This window comes from Pygocentrus nattereri, chromosome 11, assembly GCF_015220715.1.
Source record: "Pygocentrus nattereri isolate fPygNat1 chromosome 11, fPygNat1.pri, whole genome shotgun sequence".
NCBI classification, from domain to species: domain Eukaryota; kingdom Metazoa; phylum Chordata; class Actinopteri; order Characiformes; family Serrasalmidae; genus Pygocentrus; species Pygocentrus nattereri.
Genome location: NC_051221.1, coordinates 31971844 through 31991442, shown reverse-complemented (window position 1 = coordinate 31991442; position 19599 = coordinate 31971844). Strand labels below are relative to the sequence as shown.

The following is a 19599-nucleotide window of genomic DNA, read 5'->3' as shown; positions in this document are numbered from 1 at the left end:
TGGGGTCTTATCCCGGTAGGCCGTGCCTGGTACACCCCCACCGGGAGGCGTCCAGGGGGCATCCAAATCAGATGCCTGAACCACTTCAGCTGGCTCCTCTCAATGCGGAGGTGTAGTGGCTCTGCTCCGAGTTCCTCCTGAATGGCAGAGCTCCTCACCCTATCAAATAGAGTGTAGTCCGCCACCCTGCGAAGAAAGCTCATTTCTGTCGCTTGTATTCGCGATCTAATTCTTTCAGTCATTACCCACAGCTCATGACCATAGGTGAGGGCCCCCCCCCCTCCCATATGGTCTCCCCACGTTGCCTCTTCAGGCTGAGCCTGGCCAGGTTACGCGGGCTTCCCGGCCATGAGGCATGTTTGTTTATCTTCTTACTTATTTTCTTTAAAAAATAATGCATGATTAAAAATGTCTGTCAAATATTGAATACATCTGAATGTTTCAACAAACAAAGGGAAAATTCTAATTTGATTTCTAATCCCATCTGACAGCCCTAATGCACAATGACATTCAGTGTTTGGAGTACTGATATTTCTGGTCATATTTTTAATGCAATTCTCATTCGTTTCCTGTGTTTTTACTTTCATCATAGTTCTGATGTCACAACCATGAACATATTTACATATTTGTGCCCATTCGTCCTATAGCTGTTTCGCTCATAAATTAATGTTGAAGTGACAGCGTTGTTCCTGCAGTCTGGCTGTAGTGGATCTTCCAAAAGCACATTATGTGAGTGAAAATGGTTAAACATTGTGCACTTACTGGCTTTTAGGAACCAAATGCACCAGTATATGCCACCCAAAGGATCCAATTATCCAATAGGATTGGTTGATTTAATTTTTTAAGTCTGACCACAACCCTCTGTTCAATATATCAGCGTGAGCTGCTTTTTGAACGAGGTACAGTACAAGGTAATCAATTAGTGGAGGGATCATTTACCAAAACTGTCTGTTTAAGTGGAAAAGAAAGCTTGGGAGTTAGTCATGAAAACTTATTTAACTGCCTTTGGTACATAAAATCACAAAGTAGACTTCTTGGGAAAAAATTGAAAACCATAAAATATGGCACCTTTATAGTACCTTATTCATGAACCTGTCAGACTCAATCTAAACCTGCCTTTTTTCACTATACTTGACAGACGCTTATTCATAAAAACTACCTGACCCAGAGGTATTCATAAAAAATGCTGTGCTAAGAAGACTCATTAACTAAGTAGCACTTTTACAACCACCACTGTTCTGTTGCCTCAGGTGTATTCCCAAACTGAAGATCCAAGAAGAAACTGCAGTTCCTCTTTTTGCCTTTTGCAATATTGATTGTGCAGCCCCAGAATGCATCAGTACATATTGCTTAAAGACAGGACAATATGCTGGATATCCAGGGTAGTGTTCTCACGGAGAACACGCGAGAGCTTTATGCCAACATCCCTGCTTCAAACAGCCCTCTTTCCTTGCCCTGACATAAAAACAGACACATACACTCTAATGGTACCTCGCTCTCTCCCACACACACACACACACACACCTATTGTCTGTAGTCTGTTGGAACATCAGAGCGAATATGAAAGGGCAAGCAATGCCAACATCTGGGGAGCGGAGTGACACAGAGCCTGTTTTAACACTTTGAAGAAACTTCTGCCTTCCTTCCGCATTTCCACCAGACAGAGCAGCAAGAACGCTCTCTGGAGGCTGTCGCCACTCTGCTTTCATTCCTCTCCTCACACTCAAACCAAAGAGATGGAAAAGGGGAAGCCGGGTGAAGGAAGAGGACACAGATCTGAGTCCTCTCTTATGAGCATCAGAACATCGCAGCATGGCCTGGAATATACCACCTTTCATCCACCACCACTAAAGCTGCTACAATTGGCTAACTAAATCCATGAGACACGGAATTTTGACAGGAAAAATATTAGTTTTTTTTAATCTTTTGTATTGGCAGGAAAGTTTATTAAAACAGTGAATTCTTGAATTTTATTTATCTTTATCTTCACTGTTAGTAAAAAACAACCTCAAGCTAAATTTAAAAGCTAATAACTAAATACTATGAGAGGCAAATCCTGCCAAAAAGGAAATGATAATGAAAACAATAAAATGTAAATGCAAACCTCTTTTTCCAAACATCTGCGCAACTATCCTGCCAAAATTGAAAATTAAATGAAATGCCTTCATTTGCAATTTGATTTTTCATATGAGCACGAGCCGTCTGTGACAAAAATGGGAATACCTACTTGTCATTTAATTTTAGTCGTCATTCTGGTTTTTCATGGCCAAATCTAAAATGAAAACGCTAACAGACAAAAGAAAACACAAACTTCACTTTGGCTTTGGCTTTTCTTCGTGAAAAGCAGAGTAAGTGTCAAAACTAAAATCAAAATGCAAAATGAATAAATCAACAGCAAAGAGACCGTTCGTGATTCCGTTTTCGGTCCTGGCGCGCTTTAAGTGTCAGAATGAAAAAGAAAATGAAAACTAACTAAGTATTTCCCAATACTTGCATATCTCATCCAGCCAATCAAAGACTTCTGAAGAAGTTCTATAGCTGGAGCAGGTATAACACACTGTGATTGACACATGGCTCTGAGAGAAGGTAGATCTCCATTGACCAGGGTTGATGACCACTGACTTTGTAGATCAATTGAAGCACTATACAGCAAAGTAAAATTTACCCTAATTCTACGTGTGGTCAAATTTATGTGTCTCATTATCAATATTATTATTGCTTTTGCTTGTTCTAATTAGGAAAAATCAGTTTGTATTACTTGTAACTTGAATTTACTTTATTGATTTTCTTGAAACTGTAAGTCTGTCAACCAAAACAACAAAATGTTATGTGGAAAAAAGAATGGCTGTCAAAGCATCATGGTAATGACATAAAATAAAAATAAAAACTGCAAAATATAAATAAAATATTTAGCAAAAAATACATATTTAATACTGGTAATGTGACTACATTGTAGCATTCTAATAATAGTTGATGGATTCATTGATTGACAGATTATTGATTATAGCCCTAACTATGAACAAAGGCAGCCGTGATCCCATTACCTGCTACAGTCAGGCGTGCAGTGCGGCTGCTGATGGTGCCCAAGTTGTCGATGGTGGCCACACACTGGTAGACGCCCTCGTCAGGTTTGTTGTGTTTGGAGTGCACCACAGTGCTGATGAGAAGAGAGCCGTCCGAGACCAGGCGCCGGCGGTCGTCTGCAGCCAGGTTGGGGAATGTGCCGTCCTTCTTCCATTCCACTCGCACTGGAGCCTTGCTGGACACAGAGCAGTTCAGCACAGCAGGCAGCCCGCGCACAGCCAGTGTGTCCACTGGCTCCACTGAGAACCGGAAAGGAGTGAAAGTCCGCACTGCACAACAGAGGAGAACACGAGTGAGTGACTGAATGAGTAAAGTTATCTGTGAATAATGATTTTATTGGTCTGATTTTCAGCTTTCAACTTTTCAAAGTCGATTAAGAACCCCTAACAAATAAACCAACAACCCTGTATCATTAACCACTGGATTAGAAAACAAGTTATTGGGAATGTTATTTTACACCTTTTACATTTCTATTTATTTTTTTAAAGACTTAATTAAATGACATGTTATACAAACTGATGCTATATATTTGGCCATCAAGGTTATAACATATTCATGGGTTAATTAAAAGAGAAATTAGCTCCTTTACGCTCACAGACTTTAAAAAAAGTATAAGAAAACTGGCTACAGATTTTTTTGTGTTTGACAAAAATAGCTCAGATTTGGTGTTCAGCCACTTTGTGCAACTGCCTATCCAACCAATTTTTGAAAACTGTAATAACTTTATAATGTCACAAGTGTGTGTCTGGTCAAATCATGCATGTGCGTGTGTGCGCGTATGTATATGTACTGTGTATGCAGTTGAATTGAAGCGTCAATAAAAGGCTAAAAAGGAGGATTTAAGGAAAAATCTTGTTTAATACAGATTGGCTTCCCAATAAAATGTTCTGAATTCCATTAGACACTACACTCTGTGTGTTGTGTATATGTGAAGTGACTTAAAATATTTCTGAAGTGATCTAATTATGAACAACAGAACTTTATAAAAAATAGCAAATTAAAGAAGTAATCCTTTTAGACCTAAGAAAAAAGTAAGAAAATTAGACACCATTGCCAAACCATTTGACCAATTTTAATTTTGTTTTCAGACTTGTGCTCAGTGCAGCTCTAAGAAATACTGTAGTAAAGGAAATGTTGAAAAATTCCAGTGTGGGCATAAATGGCATGGCTGGCTGCAAGTTGTAGTGCGAAGTTGTACTTTGCCAAGAAAAACTTTTGAATTCTGAAGTGCAACCACAAAGAGGATTTTCCAACATTGTGTTGCATCAGCCATGTTCTTCAGTACCCACTGAGCTGCTGATGCTGATTGATGGATGCAAACAACACATTCAGTAAGACAGAACACTTCACTGTATAAGGAGACTCGCCATCTCCATCGAGACTCCAACTGATTAGTGAGCTACTCAAATTAGAAATGACAGCCCTACTGTGAATGAGGTAGCGTACAGAGGATCCCTTCCAAATGGGACCAACGTGGGCATGACGACGAGTCAAATCCAGAAATGCTGATTAAAAAATAAATGCTGAAGAACTGTTGTAAAACTATGCTTTGGCAAAATATAGCAAGAAAGTAAACAACTCTGAGACAGTACAACAAACATATGAGTTGGAACTACATGTGCAGCTCGTTACTGCGGCATGGAAATGGCTAAATTATGGTCATTTTCTTCTACAACGCAAAGCCAAGGGTCACAAATCTCCGCAGTTAAGCTAACAGTACTTGCCCTTCTTTTTACTGTGTGTGCTTGTGAAGAAAAGTCTTTCTGTGGGAGGTTTTATATATGGGCATAATTGCAAAATATTTATCACGTTGCATAAAAAAAAAAATGTTAAAAAAAAGGAAAAGAATAAAACGTTTTTCAAACGATAATAAGACCAATTATCTGCATCAGCGGGGTGGCGCAAAAACAATTAGCACGAAACGTTTTGTAACGGAACAAACAAGCCATTCTATATTTTCCTTACTGAGAAAATGACACGCTTCTTCCAGCCCATGTAAGGCATTCCATGCACTACAGGATCTTTGACTGCAGCTTGTGTTTTCAACTTGTTTGTCTGACAAATAATTGCTGGAATTTAGTTCTTCTACTGGTTATTTTTAACTCTGTTCTTCTGAATAGGGACTATAAAACTATTCATTACACCCAAGATACACAGCAAGAGAACACTTCAAAGTCCCCTAAAGTCTTTGCAGAATCCATCAAAATTCTTCCATTTTAATATCATTAATAAAACCTGATTAAAAGATCTCAAGATAATATGTGGGTGACCTACCCACAGCTGACAACTGACTATTCTAAACAGCTTGTTAGTCTAACTTGAGTGGTCAGGAGATTCTCCACAGAAAGGCTCTTTAAAACTACAATTAATCTGTAAGTTTGTGTTTTATCACCTCCGTGTCGAATAACAAAATTATTGCTTTGTGAAGCTGGAAAACGTGAGCTGCTCTGTGTGTGTGATTCTGTGTGGGATCAGTAAAACAAACATCTCAAAGATCGATGTCGACATGAAAGCTGAGGATTTTCTAAAGTGGAAAGCTGTAGCTATAAATAGAGACAAAGAGTGAGCAGGTTCCCACACGTTCCTCTGAAATCCTCCAGAATAAAATGTCCAGTGTGCACCACAAAATGAGGAACAGAAGACCAGACTTTGTGTATTAGCTGCACTCTACATAACGTCAGTAACGGCTGCTAACTTTCCCAAATTCATTCTCTTCAAATCCCAGTACTAGGAACGGAGGTCATGAAGAATAAAGGAGGCTTCCCATCCCATAAACAACAGGACAGGGCCTCCAGCAGGATATGCATTAGCTCTAACTTTGCTTTTGGCAGCTTTTCAAGCATGGTCTAATACAACTATCTGCCATAGCTGCTGCGAACTGGTCCCCTAACCCTTCATGAAGTAGCGTGTATGCCTGAGGCTGCAGAATAAATGAGTAGCTATCTGCGAATTGCCCATTACCTAATAATTTATGTTTGACAAAATAAGATTTAACTTTTTATTAGTGGCAGCGCGCCTTTCTCAGAGCATTAGCAGTGACAAAAAGCCTGCCACTGCGACAGGCTGTTAGGACTAGATCAACAAAATCACATTTGGTCACAGAAGATTTGAGGCCTCCTTCCATATAAATGTAGACTATTCGCTTCCCTGTGTTATGGTCAGAAATGCTAGAGGTTTAGCATAAAGTATGCAGCCTCAAAACATAAATAAAATATCAGCCATTCAATAAGGCTACTTATAGGCTCTTGGATCCAGTGAAACTAAACCCAGCCTCATGAATTCTAATTATTCCAGTTCAACCTCAAATTAACTGTCTGTGACTAATTCTTATACCAAGTAAACTAACCCATAAAACAATCTGCTTATCTTGAGGGTACTTTCTTATTTCCTTGCATAGGAGCTTTCAAGATAAATGATCTAAGAGCTGCGTAACCACTGATAGGGCTTATGAGGATCAATGTACCTACCAAAGCCAGCAGTACACTTGAAAAGAAACATGTTCTGCTGCTCTGGAGCAAAAAGAAGTCTTTTAGGCAAGAAAGATCGGGTGGTCTGAGGTTTGTAGTGTGGGTAGTCTCCCAAACAGACCCTCAAACACCCTGTTTTTTTTTCCCTGAGATTCTTACCCAGTCTGTGATTGGTCCTAATATCATATGGTGGCTTGTGCCACTGGACAATGAACCAGTTATTAAAAGTTGCACGCACAATTTTTAACACAAATGAGGAGTGTTTTTCTTCTGTATACTTATGACTGCACGTTCGGTGGCGGTTCATTTAATACTGGAAGTCAATATAAGTCAATACATCCTTCATCATTCAGGTCTTCATTAGGTTTATGCAGACTTGTTGACGTAGTTTTGGACACATATGACCTTCAATAAAAACAAACAAAAAAAAAATTAACAAAACGATGTAGCTGAATGCTGCGAACTGCTACAGATGTAGTGCCGAATTCCAACTCCTCTACATCTGGATGCTCACGATTACACTATGTCAATGAGTCTGCATGACCTTAACGAAGATCTGGATGTAGTTTAAGTGGGTTGAGAAAAGTTTTTGGGATGTACTTACAGAGGTGACTGGGATGTCTGTTGACTTGTAGTGTTTCTTAGCAACGTTAACCTTGTACCTCCGGCACTAAATTAAGAAGCAAAATGTGAACTCCAAACACGTCTCGGTGGATCGACTACATCTGGGTTAAGTGGAAAACTGTATATTTTGCTGAGCCATTTCTTAAAGGCCGCATCTTTAGCTGCAGCAATCAGCAGCTTCACTCTCTCAATATTATACAACCATTATAGGGTTGTCAGTATCGATAATATCAGTAATCAAGTAAATCTACTGATTATTCTACATTTCTTTTCTTGCAATTTGCACTTAATGTCTGGCCTTTTTTTTTTATTTTAGAACTGATTGCTCCATTGACAATTGAACTGAACAATAACAAACAATATCATTCAAGCATTCCAAAATACTTGCACTGAGAGGGTAAATGATAAATCAGTGATTTTTTTTAATCAAGGCTAAATCATTAATCAAGACAGCCCTAAACCACAACATGATGAACAGCTTTCATATCGTTTAACACTGGACTGATCTAGAGAATCCTGAGATCTTGTGTTCCCATTTTCCAACCGCAAAGAGATGCTAGCCTGATGGCAGAACGTATGATACTGGAAAGGCAACATTTCACAGTGAGGGAGAGCCTAATCTTCCTAGGCCAACTCTGATGCTGGAGTAAGGGGTATGACGATGCATCCTTGACCCCAGAGCAGCAAGACAGCCAGAAAATGAGGCTGTCGACATGATGAGTATGAGCTGTTACCCTCCATCCACACGCTCGAGAGAAAAAATATCCACTTTAGAAACGGCCTCAGTCAGCTCAACCACACAAAGTGGGTAGGAGAGGAGTTTCACAGACAGATGAATGCTACTGAGGGCAAGAGAGAGCAGGAGAAAAGGAAAGAAATGGAGGGACAGTCTGAAAGAGAAAAAGAGAGAGAGAGAAAAAGAGAGAGAGAGAGAGAGAGAGAGAGAGAGAGAGAGAGAGAGAGAGAGAGAGAAAAAAAGAGAGAGAGAGAGAGAGAGAGAGAGAGAGAGAGAGAGAGAGAAAAAAAAAGAGAGAGAGAGAGAGAGAGAGAGAGAGAGAGAGAGAGAGAGAGAAAAAAAAAAGAGAGAGAGAGAGAGAGAGAGAGAGAGAGAGAGAGAGAGAGAGAGAGAGAGAGAGAGAGAGAGAGAGAGAGAGAGAGAGAGAGAGAGAGAGAGAGACTGGGGGTGAGTGGGGGATTGAAGGCGGGGGGCGGTAGGGCACAAATCCAGAAGAATGCAGAAGGAGCAGAAACTCCGCTATAAAGCCATTTTTCTCCTAAACCCACCCAGAATCATCAGAGAGATTGCAACTGGGTTAAATACAGAGGGAGCAACTGGGTGCAGAGATTTATCCTGACAAATCATGTAATCTGTTAACCCCCTGACAAAGAAAATCAAGAACACAATAACTAAAAAGCCAAGAATGGCTCAAACAGTATTGAGTAAATGCACAAAAAAGGTATTGGTCATCTATACTGGTGCACACCAACAGCAGATCAGGGGTGCTCAATCCTGGAGATCTACCTCCCTGGAGAGTTCAGACCCAACATACCTGGTTTATATAGTCAGATGCCCCTGAAGGCCTTGATTACATTTACGGCATTTGGCAGACGCTCTTATCCAGAGCGACTTACAGTTTGATCATTTTACAAAGGTAGGCGAAGGTGGTGTTAGGAGTCTTGCCCAAGGACTCTTATTGGTATAGTGCAGGGTGTTTGCCCAGGTGGGGATTGAACCCCAGTCTACAGCGCAGAAGGCAGAGGTGTTACCGACTACACTAACCAACCACACGATTACCTGGATCAGGTGTTCCATTAGGGTTGAAGCGAAACTGCAGAGTGGTAGATCTTAAGGACCAGGACTCTGAACCAGCCTAATCGCAACAACCTAACATTCAAAGGTAATATGCACAATTAACTCTAGATCCAGCACTCTACACAAATGAGCTTATGATGAGATCTGCTTATTGACACAGACGAGGTGAAAGAGGAGCTACCCAAGAACCTCTTACGTTTCACTCGCAACAAGAACATTAATGAAGACTGAGTCGTGTCACGGCTGCTAGCCAGGCCAAACAGGACACATTGAATTTACTTCAATTTAAACAGTCTATTTGAAGAAGAAAAAAAAAAAAAACACATTACTGTAGTGCTGCTTTAAAATCCTAAATATCGATCACTCCTCAGAGAAAATGTTAACCAAAGGTAGCCAACCAGTACTCCCACCATCAATTTGACTCACCCACCTCTCTCCTAACACTTTCATCTTCAAGAGTTGCTCGCTTCCATCCTGGACTTAGACATTTCTAGGAACTGTTCTCAGGGCAATTCTTTACTATTTGTACCACCAGACAGCGCAGAGGAGAGAGACACACACACACACACACACACACAACGCAGAACCTTTAAAGGACATGAAAGGGCCCATTTTGAAAGAGCAGGGCGCCTGGGCTTTCATTTATCAACTGAATCATCTGAAACCAGCACTGGCTTCAAAACTGACTGAATTATGCTAGCTAGTGCAGCCTCGGGGAATGCAGGTGTCTATGAATGAATTAGAATGAATTAGTAGGTTAGAAATATCCTGTCCTCAGGCTAATGCGAGGCCATGACATCCATAGTCACTACTACCGTATGTACTGCAAGACCAAACAACCAATACACAAGCATGTACAGCGCGGTGTAAGTCTTAGACACCCAAGCAAATTGTTTTAAATAATTTATCTTGGCAATAAATGTGTTTGAGCTCGTAAAACACCATATATCATTAGACTAATTTAAAATAAACAGTAGTACAGTAAAATATAACAAGAACTCCATGTTGAAAAAAGTAGTTGCTATTTTGTGAGCTAAAGAACATTTTGGTCCCAGAGTTCTCTTAGACGACCCCAGCGATCACATTTTTGTTAAGCTCCATCACCAACACACTGTTGTTAAATGATAACTACAAATAATACTGGGCTTCCTCAAGGAAAGGTTTGGAAAAGATTCGATGAACACACTGACCAACATAAAATCACAATTTACTGTAGTAAAGTTGTTTGTATTTGTTCTAATATTACTGTTTTCCTAAGCAAATACAAGTTTGCTGACTAGATAAACAGCTTTTTATTTCTAATTTTCTCAGGTGCGTAAAACTTTACAAAATAATATACAACCATATACAATATACAAATACTGGGGGAGATGTGTATTACCAATGTCCATTATTAGTTTAACTAGACTAAAGCTACATGAATCTGAAAAAAAAAAAATGTTTTGCTAATTTTTTACAAAATGCATAACATTCCACCAGTGACACTGAAGATGGTTCACAAGGGAATAAGCCACATGTAATCCATTTCCATCAGGCTGGATATCTTGACACACGCAGCACTTAAAATGCAGGAGCCTGTCCATGTGGGAGAAGATTTCTGTTGGGGGAAGCATCTGCAAATGGGCTGGAGAAAGAGTCTGTAGACAGAAGAGAGGCACTTAGGGCCTCCATATCCCTCAACATGAGTGGGAATGTAAATTTGCATTTGGTGTCTACTGCAGAATCTCACACCACAAAAAATGAAGCTTTTATATGAACAGAAAACGACCTATGAACCTACCACCGTTAGAGAGGACACCGGCCTGATATTGAGTACCTTTTTTTAAAAGAGGAATTCTGCTGATTTTGTCTGCATAATTACAATGATTATAAAATGCTATAAAATTTTTATATATCATATAAAATATATATATATATATATATATATATATATATATATATATATATATATATATATATATATATATATATATATATATATATATATATAGTAGGCTGCAATATGCAAATGAGCTTTTAGTCAGTCACTAAATGTTTTATTGTGGCTTTGAACATATTGCCCAATCCAAGAGGAGTTTAATGAATCAAGACATACTGATATTTTTCTGATTTAAGCTTATTTTACCATAAGTATCATTACATGCAAAACCTCAAAAGCAAATAAAATGGCTAAATTTGCATTGTAGACATCAGAATCTCTGGTTCCCATCACCTGTAAAGACTTCTGAGTCTGTAAGTTTCTCTAGAACAGAGCATTTTACATCAAACCACTCTGAATGACTTGGTTTACATCAACAACTGACTTAAGCATAGCAGTTCTAAAGAAAAAAAAAATAAGACTGGTATTGGGTGATCCTCAAGGTTTCAATATCAGTATCAATATTTGAAAAGAAAACAGTGGCACCGTGCCATCTCTAACCACCTTAAACACAACTACATCTAAACCAAATTCAAACAGGCCCAAAATGAAAATAGACATACTGGACAACAACAAACTGCTGTTAAATGAGAGAGTTTATCCCAAGCTGGAGCGAATAGGACACGGCGAGTTAGTATGTGAGCACATGAACGGCTCATCTGCTCCGCTTCTGCGGCTGAAACGCTCGTGAGATCTTGAGGTGAGGTAATTGATCGTGACACAGTGATGAAGGCTGATTTCAGTCGTTTTACTCCATCATTATTCATGGTGAGGGGAACCAAACGGCAGAGCTTGGGGGGTTATTGGGGAACGCCCCCTGGGCCTCAGGGGTTACCATGGAGAGATTTTTCTCACCAATGGCCTATGCTCCGCAGTCTTCAAAAGCAGCAGGAGGGGGAAGTCACTTCTAGTTGTTCTTCACAATAGTGCTATTCACAGAGTATCTAGCGGATATGGAACAAAGACTTTTCCCATTAATCAAATAACAACAATACAGCCTGGATGTTACAAATACATGCAGCGCAAGCGAAAAAGCACAAAATTTGATGCTAAGTGATTCCCACGGGCGCTCTGAGGCTAAGCCAACTTTCCCTCTGTTTATTTGGAGTTTCTCTTGCATTAAACTAACACTGCCAGCGGAAATCAAAAATAAGAATTTTGTGATTTACAGAGCAAAGTGGGTTCCACTTCTCAAATACTGACGAATAAGTGTTCCAGTCCATGAAATATAAATCAGGGTTAAGGTGTGTCTCTCTGTCTCTCTGTCTCACACACACACACACACACACACAAAAATCAGAAGAAAAAAAAAAAAAAAAAAAAATTCAGTTCCTTTAAACATTTAAGGGTTTTTTTTCCTCAGTGCATCTACATTCAAAGGCGTTCAGCTGTGGATACAGAATAAGATCTGCAGCACATAAGCCCGCCAAGAGCACACTCAAGCTCCAATCCACTTAAATCCCAATATTAAATTCTCCCTTTTTTACCTTCCTGAACAGCATCACAAACAACATTTCAAACACATCACAATGCCTAAACGAAAAAGGCCAGAGCAGTGCAGCAGACAGGCCTCTGCTTTACGCTCAGGGACAAGAGCCAGGTAGGAATTGATTCTAGATGCCATTAGCTCACTGCTATAACGGGGAGAAACAGGGCCATGAACATTGAACATCAGAGCAAAACAGCCCTCTCGAGCAATAATTCTGCACTCATTTGGACACAAAGGCGAAGCTGCAACAGAAAAGGGAAGGTAATGATGATAAATAATAGTCCGGGATTCAATTAATCTCTGAGTGTTTCCTCAGGGAAGGGCAGAGCATCAGGGAAATCTGTGCTTCAGCAAGAGCCACGCTGAACAAGGATGTGACAATATGAATAACAAAGACTTCCACTGTGCCATCAATAGATTATGGAATATTACAAAATTAAATCCTCTCCTAGAAACTTAAAATTAGGCAGCCTAATGTAGGGAGCTCTGCCTGACGACAAGCGCTCTAAGAGCTCAGCGACGTCGACAATGTATAAATATAAGGCTTCTCAGTCCTTTAAAGACAAAAGATCCCTGCCTATGAATCATTTACGCTCATACATGGACACAAACAGTTATGTTAACATATCTATATTTCACACATGTGCATAAAGCGTAAGCAGTTATGTGGGTATTATAAAAGTAATGTTCTGGTTTCTCTCTTGAGCTATGTGGTTTGGCGTTTATGAGCCAGTTTACTCTCTTGAAAAAGCAGCAATTTATCAGGCTTAGGTTTTACTAGGTAATATGTCTAGAGGGAATTACGAAAAGGCAAAAAAGACTTCGACTTTAAACAAAGCCATAAAAAGATGCCATCATTGATAAATACACACATTGGTAAATGTAAGCCTTTGTTCTGCTTTTAGAAGACTGTGCAAAATGAAGCTCAAGCGCTGCTCAGCCCCGTTACGAATCTTTAAGTATGAAATTGTGCCCATGACGAATATGACATGAAACTGAGTTAATAAATTACTCTGCATTTTGACTTCAGTGGAAAGGAAACCTGCTTGTTTCAGGTGTTATAAAGTACACAAACGGACAAAAAATGTTTCGTTTAACACAAACACCCCCCCCCCCCCCCCTTCATAGCCCTCCCTAGCCTAACACTCGTGCGTACACACAGGTTGGGGCGGCTGGGCAGAACCATCAATCAGGGTTAAATTACAGTGGAACAGTCCAGCCTACACAATTACTGCCACACCAGCCCTTTTAAATCAGCACAGTGACAGATGAAAGATAGAGAGACACACGCAGAGAAAGAGAAAGAGAGAGAAAGAGAGGTGAACATATATTATCACTACATACACTGCAAACCCATCCCCCACAAATAAAAATGTAAAAATAACGTATGCGTTTCCAGAAATAGTCCAGGTAATGGTTTAAACTGTACTAGAATGCAGCTCTGTTGGATTCTGCTAGGTGAAGTTCTGCTCTGGAGGAACATTCTGACCTGTGCTCATGGGGCTGCTGAAGAAAAGAAAGGGGGAGGACTGCATGGCCATTGCCAGGAACAATATACATCCACCATTGCCATGGCAACCCACTAATGGCGACAGGCGCTTCAGAGTAACCAATAAGGTCCCACAGGAACGGACCCCTCCCCCTCCATCCAACCTGTGCACACATGGCTTTGGGCAGGTACGCTCAGCCAGCGGAGACAGATGAGATCAGGAGGGATGGCAGTAGAGGGCCTGACAGCTCCAGTGCTGTACCCACAGGGCCCCCCGCAGGGCCGCCAACAGCGGGGGTCCCGAGTGACTGACAGGCTCCGGGTGGATAAACCTGTGGTGGTCCTGCTTCTCCACCCAGGTGGGCTGTTGGTGACTGTGCGCATGTGTGTATGGCAAGACAAAGACAGAGAGAGAGAGGGAGATCAAGAGATCGAGAGAGAGATCCCATTTACACCTGGTCGTTTCATATTTCACAGTTTCACAGTTTTGAGTTTCAGGATTACAACCGGATAAAGAACGCAGGTGTAAATACACTCAAAATGCATTTCAAACAGATATAGTTGTTTTGCAAGACTGAAAAAAGTGAGTGAGTTTCAGTAACCTTCAGCACCCAGTGCACTTTGCTCTGTAAAATACTGCATCACATTGGTTCATCTTTACTTCATAGGGCGTGACTAAATGTAAATGCATGTGGTTAAAATCTTAACCGGACTGTGGAGAAGGGGGAGTGGCCGAGTGTCAAATGCAGGAAGGAGAAGCCGGTCAGGCTGAACCAGCAGGCTAAGAACCTGATGATATACACCTGTGATTTGTTTCTGCCAGCCTGCTCATAGTCATCTCTTCCCTCAGTAGGTGGCAGAGCCCAGAGAGAGAAGGAGAGATGTGAAAGTGTGAGAGCTGAGCCAAGGAGAGCTAAGATGAGCTGAACTAAAGAAAAGAAAGAAAGGACTGAAAAGCCCCAGCAAGCAGTGTCTTAATTTGTCTGTTGGATGGAAAGCTGGGTGGTTTTTGTGTTGTGTATAAATAATAATAAAAAAAAAGCTTTCATCTCCACATCTGCCCCCAGCCTCCTCCCTCCTCCCATCCTTAAAGGCGTTACGCAGACATGATCAGACTGAAGTCACACTAAATGACCAGGTGTAAAAGGGGTCAGAGGTAGAGAGAGCAGGAGAGATACAAAGGGAAAAAGAAAGTTATAGAATGACAGAAAGAGAGAGAACTAGGAAAGAGTGCGAAAGACCGTTTGAGTTCAAACTAACAGTGTGAAGCTCTGCTGAGAAAGCAGGAGACGCGTTTGTACCTGTGAGCGTCTTCATAAGGGAGATATGTGAGAGACGTTGGCTGACACTTGTGCACTGTTTGTAAGTATTACGAGAATGAGAGCGAACGGCTCTCTGTGTGGGTTTGAAAATGTGTGTCTCTGCATGCGGCTGTGCCTGTGTGTGTTTGTGCATGAGTGTGTTCCTGCATGTATGCGTACATGTTCACTGGCCCGGCAGGTCCTGGCATGTTTCCTGATTCACTCCATCATGGAAGTCGGTCGAACTTCAGAAGTCTCGAGTCCATTAGCCGCTGAATAACTCTTATCTGTCAGCAGCTCTAAGAGAAGAGAGTGGACTGCAAATTAAAAGGCAGAGATTTGAAAAATGATGGCAGCGAGGTGTCGGCGTGCAGCGCAGCGTTTTCATTAGCCCATATTTGATGGATCCTGCATGGAACACGGACATTGATTTATGAAGAGATGCTTACAACTCTATTACAAAACTCCACCGTGTTTTCTTTTTTCCCCTTCCCTGCACACAGGCCTTGACTTCAGTGTTTGTTCCAGAGGGACTCCTTACTGAGGGCTGCAGCAGAGATTAGGTTCATTGATCAATATGACTGTCAGCTGTATCAGAATTACCTAATAGAATTGATCAACAGTTTCAAAAGGCCCTTAAAACGTACAGTCCAAACAGTGCAAAAACACACCAAATGACTGAATTTAGGCCATATTTCAGAAAGAATAGGAGGGAACATTATTACATTTGCAAATGATTATTGTTCACACTCCAAGATAAAAAGTAGCATCAGAAATGAAGAAGAACCTCCAGGATGCTGCTTTAAGCCTGCTAGTCTTTAAGTTAACACCATATGAGTCAATGCACTCTATCGGACACAGCAGGGGCTGACATTTCCTTTCTTGGGTTGGCCTCGCTCTCAGCGGTCAAGTGTTGATGTGACAGTGTAGCCAAGGAAAAACACGTCCTGTGTTTGAAGTTTCCAAGGGAGATTCAACATTCTTGTCTGTTGTTTCTAAGTATTAAATAATAGAAAAGCCCTGTTCCACCACTTTGAGCGCTCATTACCGAGTTCCTAAGCTCTTCAAAAAGCGAATCACATTTCACTGTAATTACAGGCCTTGAATCAGACAGAACTTTCTCCAAGAGCTGGAAGCATGGTAACACATTTTTTCCTCCCTTCTATTTTTATGTTGTTGTTTTATGAGTACTTTCTCTCCCTCCTTCCATCTCCCTCTCTCTCTCTCAGTGTGTAGCTAACCATCTTTGACACTCAAGAAAGCAGTTTGTGAGTGACAGCCAACAGCACGTAGGAGCTTTAAAAGGGTAGCTAAGATACATTTCCAAAAATGAAGAAAGAGACCAGAAGAAATTTACTTGGATGAGACATGGTTACTGGAGAGAGGCCCTGGCTTAAAGAAATGCCTCACCATAATACAGACATGTGAGCACCCACAGCTCAAAGCACAGACAGTTAGACAGACAGCACAGTCCTCAAAGCAGAGCTCTTTACCGCAGCCAGGACTTTAGTCCAGGAAGCCTACTGTACCCATCGGCCTAAAGCGGTGACGAGAGAGAGACTCGGTTTAAAAGTTACAACTGGTCCACGGTAGGAGTGGGAGACACATGCCCTATTCGAGCAGGATTAGTGTCCTACAGAGAGCTGGGGTGATGAAAGTTTATCTTAGGACGTCTGTAACCCCGTGTTCTCACCGGCAGTAACTTTTCACCTCTTGTCGCCCAAATGTGCAGGAAAACAGTATTTGGGTTTTGCAATCATGTCTATTTGTGACACCGCCGCCATTATTCCACCTTTAGTAAGAACAATTATCTAGGAACTAAAACTGGAGTGTACCGTATCACAGTGGCAGAGATAAAGCGAGTACTACTCAAGCTCTCGATGAAAAGGCGTCCTATTCGAATCTCTGGCGCTTCTTTGAACGTCTCAAAGTGTTTTTAACGACGTGTCGATTCGCATGGAACTAATATCACCCAAGGCTGTTTTTTATGGCTGGGTTTACAGAAAGTAAAGGTCCCGGAATAACAGTTACTGACGCAGGAGCTTGCACTCAATAAAAATGACAGGCATGGCGCATCGAGACGGGACTAACATCACTGAGACACACCAGTATGGATTACATTACCCCACATCCCTCGGTAAAAACAATCCCGCCCCTATAGGAATATCACACTGTTATCCTCTAGCCAGGCAATAACCATTCTACAGCACCAGGGTCGCACTGATATTGATATCGTATCAGTATCACGCATTCACGCATACACACCATCAAATGGACCTTGACTAAAACAAGGAACACCTTGGTAGTTTCAGGCAGCAGTGAAAAGAAAAGAAAAAAAAAAAAAAAAAAGACTTCACTCCAAAAATCCATAACATCATTATTTTTATTTTGGGTGGTACATCAGTTGAATTTCTTCCTATTAGAAGTTAGCCTTTAGCAAGACGGACTGTTTTCCATAATAATAAGCAATTGTTAACTTAAAAATATGTTTTCTTAAGCAACTATTACCCAACGTCTTTCATTCAAACTTAGTATGTATTATTTGTGATGCAGTATAACTGCCAACTGGGCTCACCTCTAATATTATGTAATAATCTATAATGATAACTACATTCTGCATAGATAGCATGCAACACTGTTACCATTCAGTGGTTCTCCACGTTCAAGTGGTATTAAATCAAAACACCACCAAACTGGCACATTGGCACCCTTCTTTTGGGCAAGTCTATTATACTCTCTGACAAAGAGCAGACCTCATGTATGTGGGTCTTTTTGTTTCGTGGGCATATTCTCCAGCATTCTTTTCTATAAAATCTACTCTATAATCCTCTCAAAGAATGTCTGTGTTAATTAGCTGCTGACATTCTGTTTGAACAGCCTCTATTTCAGTGCAATCTCTTCTATTGTATACACAGATTCAAATGACTATATAAAGTGAACAGGTAAATAAAGCACAGCAATAAAAAACAATATCTACATGCTGCACACAAAAGAGGAAGGAAAAAACACACGCACACAAAGAAATTTTGGCTTAAAACCCACTTTCACAGTTCTTATGAAGATTCACCAGTGTTTTCTTACTTGGGATTTGTTCTTAGGTAAGTTTTGCGGTTTAAGAAAACATTATGAATCTGACGTAGGCTTTTTCTTAAGACCTTCCTCAAGAACACATTTAAGAAAAAAACTTAGGAAGATGCTGGTCAATGAGACCCAATCATTTGCACAACATCAGCATTTCATTAACTTTTTGCATTATTCAATATTATGAATTATCAGCCTGAAGGCTAGTGCATGCATGTATTTTCACATGTGTAAGAACCATGGATCAGAGTTGGGCACTCCTGGCCTACAGAAAAGTGCTTCATAATACATGTTCATTAAGCATTAGCGCAATTTCAGCATTTCCAACTCTGATCTCATTTATTTATATATATATATATATATATATATATATATATATATATATATATATATATATATATATATATATATATATATATATATATATATATTTATTAGTAGGCTGCACCATGCAAATGAGCTTTTAAATCAGTCACTAAATGTTTTATTGTGGCTTTGAACATTTTGCCCAATCCAAGAGGAGTTTAGTGAATCAAGACATTCACATGATCCATAATTTTGGTCAGAAATAAAGCAGGCCAGTCATTAACTGTCACATCAATGGTATGATAGTGTTTACAGTGCATCTCAAGTCATATTGTAATTAGCAATTTAATCGTATTGTGATATTTTATCCATATCGTGGAGCTTTAACTCCATTTCCTAGTAGTAAGTCTTTGGTCAACAGGAGGTATTTGACTTGAGTTTTCTAAATAACAGAATGTGCTCAACCAAGCACAGCTGAGAATGAGACCTGCTACAAATTTAGGTGATAGACATTCAGTAGTATTTCTCTACAAGTGAGCATGCTGCCACACAGACTGACAAGCACAGCTGAAACAGAAGCCCATCTGAGAGTGGGAGAGGGAGAGTGTGTGTGCACATTTGTGCGTGCATGTGAGAAGAGCAGGCTAACAGCAGGTGCTTCACAGCTGAAGAGGACATCACCAGAATACATAGCAGCCTGCCTGTGACATCTGTTAATGTGCAAGTGCAATTTTTGTTTGTGCATCGCGTCAATACACAACTTACTCTCAGCTCCTCGCCTAACTCGCTGCACCAAGAACCAAAGCTCTGCAGTGGTCTGTGCATCAGTAAATCAAGCCACACTGAAGTAAACTCCAGTAAAACAATGCTGGCAGCAATTTGACAGACATCGGCCTTAAAACTTTTTATCGTTATCGCCCAGTAGTGCCTGTGCGGACGTGCTGGGTTGGGCTGGGTTACAGGCGAAGCATCAGAGGCTTTGCGTGGTCTACAGGGGGAGATTAGAGCAGAAGAGCTGCTATACATC

The 19599-nt window shown here is 40.6% G+C and overlaps 1 protein-coding gene across 9 annotated transcripts in view; it reads right to left on the bottom strand.

The window, feature by feature from the left end:
- Positions 1-19599, bottom strand: part of LOC108429463 (neogenin) — a 128060-nt gene that overhangs the window by 85105 nt on the left and 23356 nt on the right. For all 9 annotated transcript variants that reach the window (XM_037542954.1, XM_017701205.2, XM_017701207.2 and 6 more), the window contains exon 2: positions 3045-3353. In XM_037542954.1, the coding sequence (XP_037398851.1) occupies positions 3045-3353 (309 nt within the window). The remainder of the gene's footprint in view (positions 1-3044; positions 3354-19599) is intronic.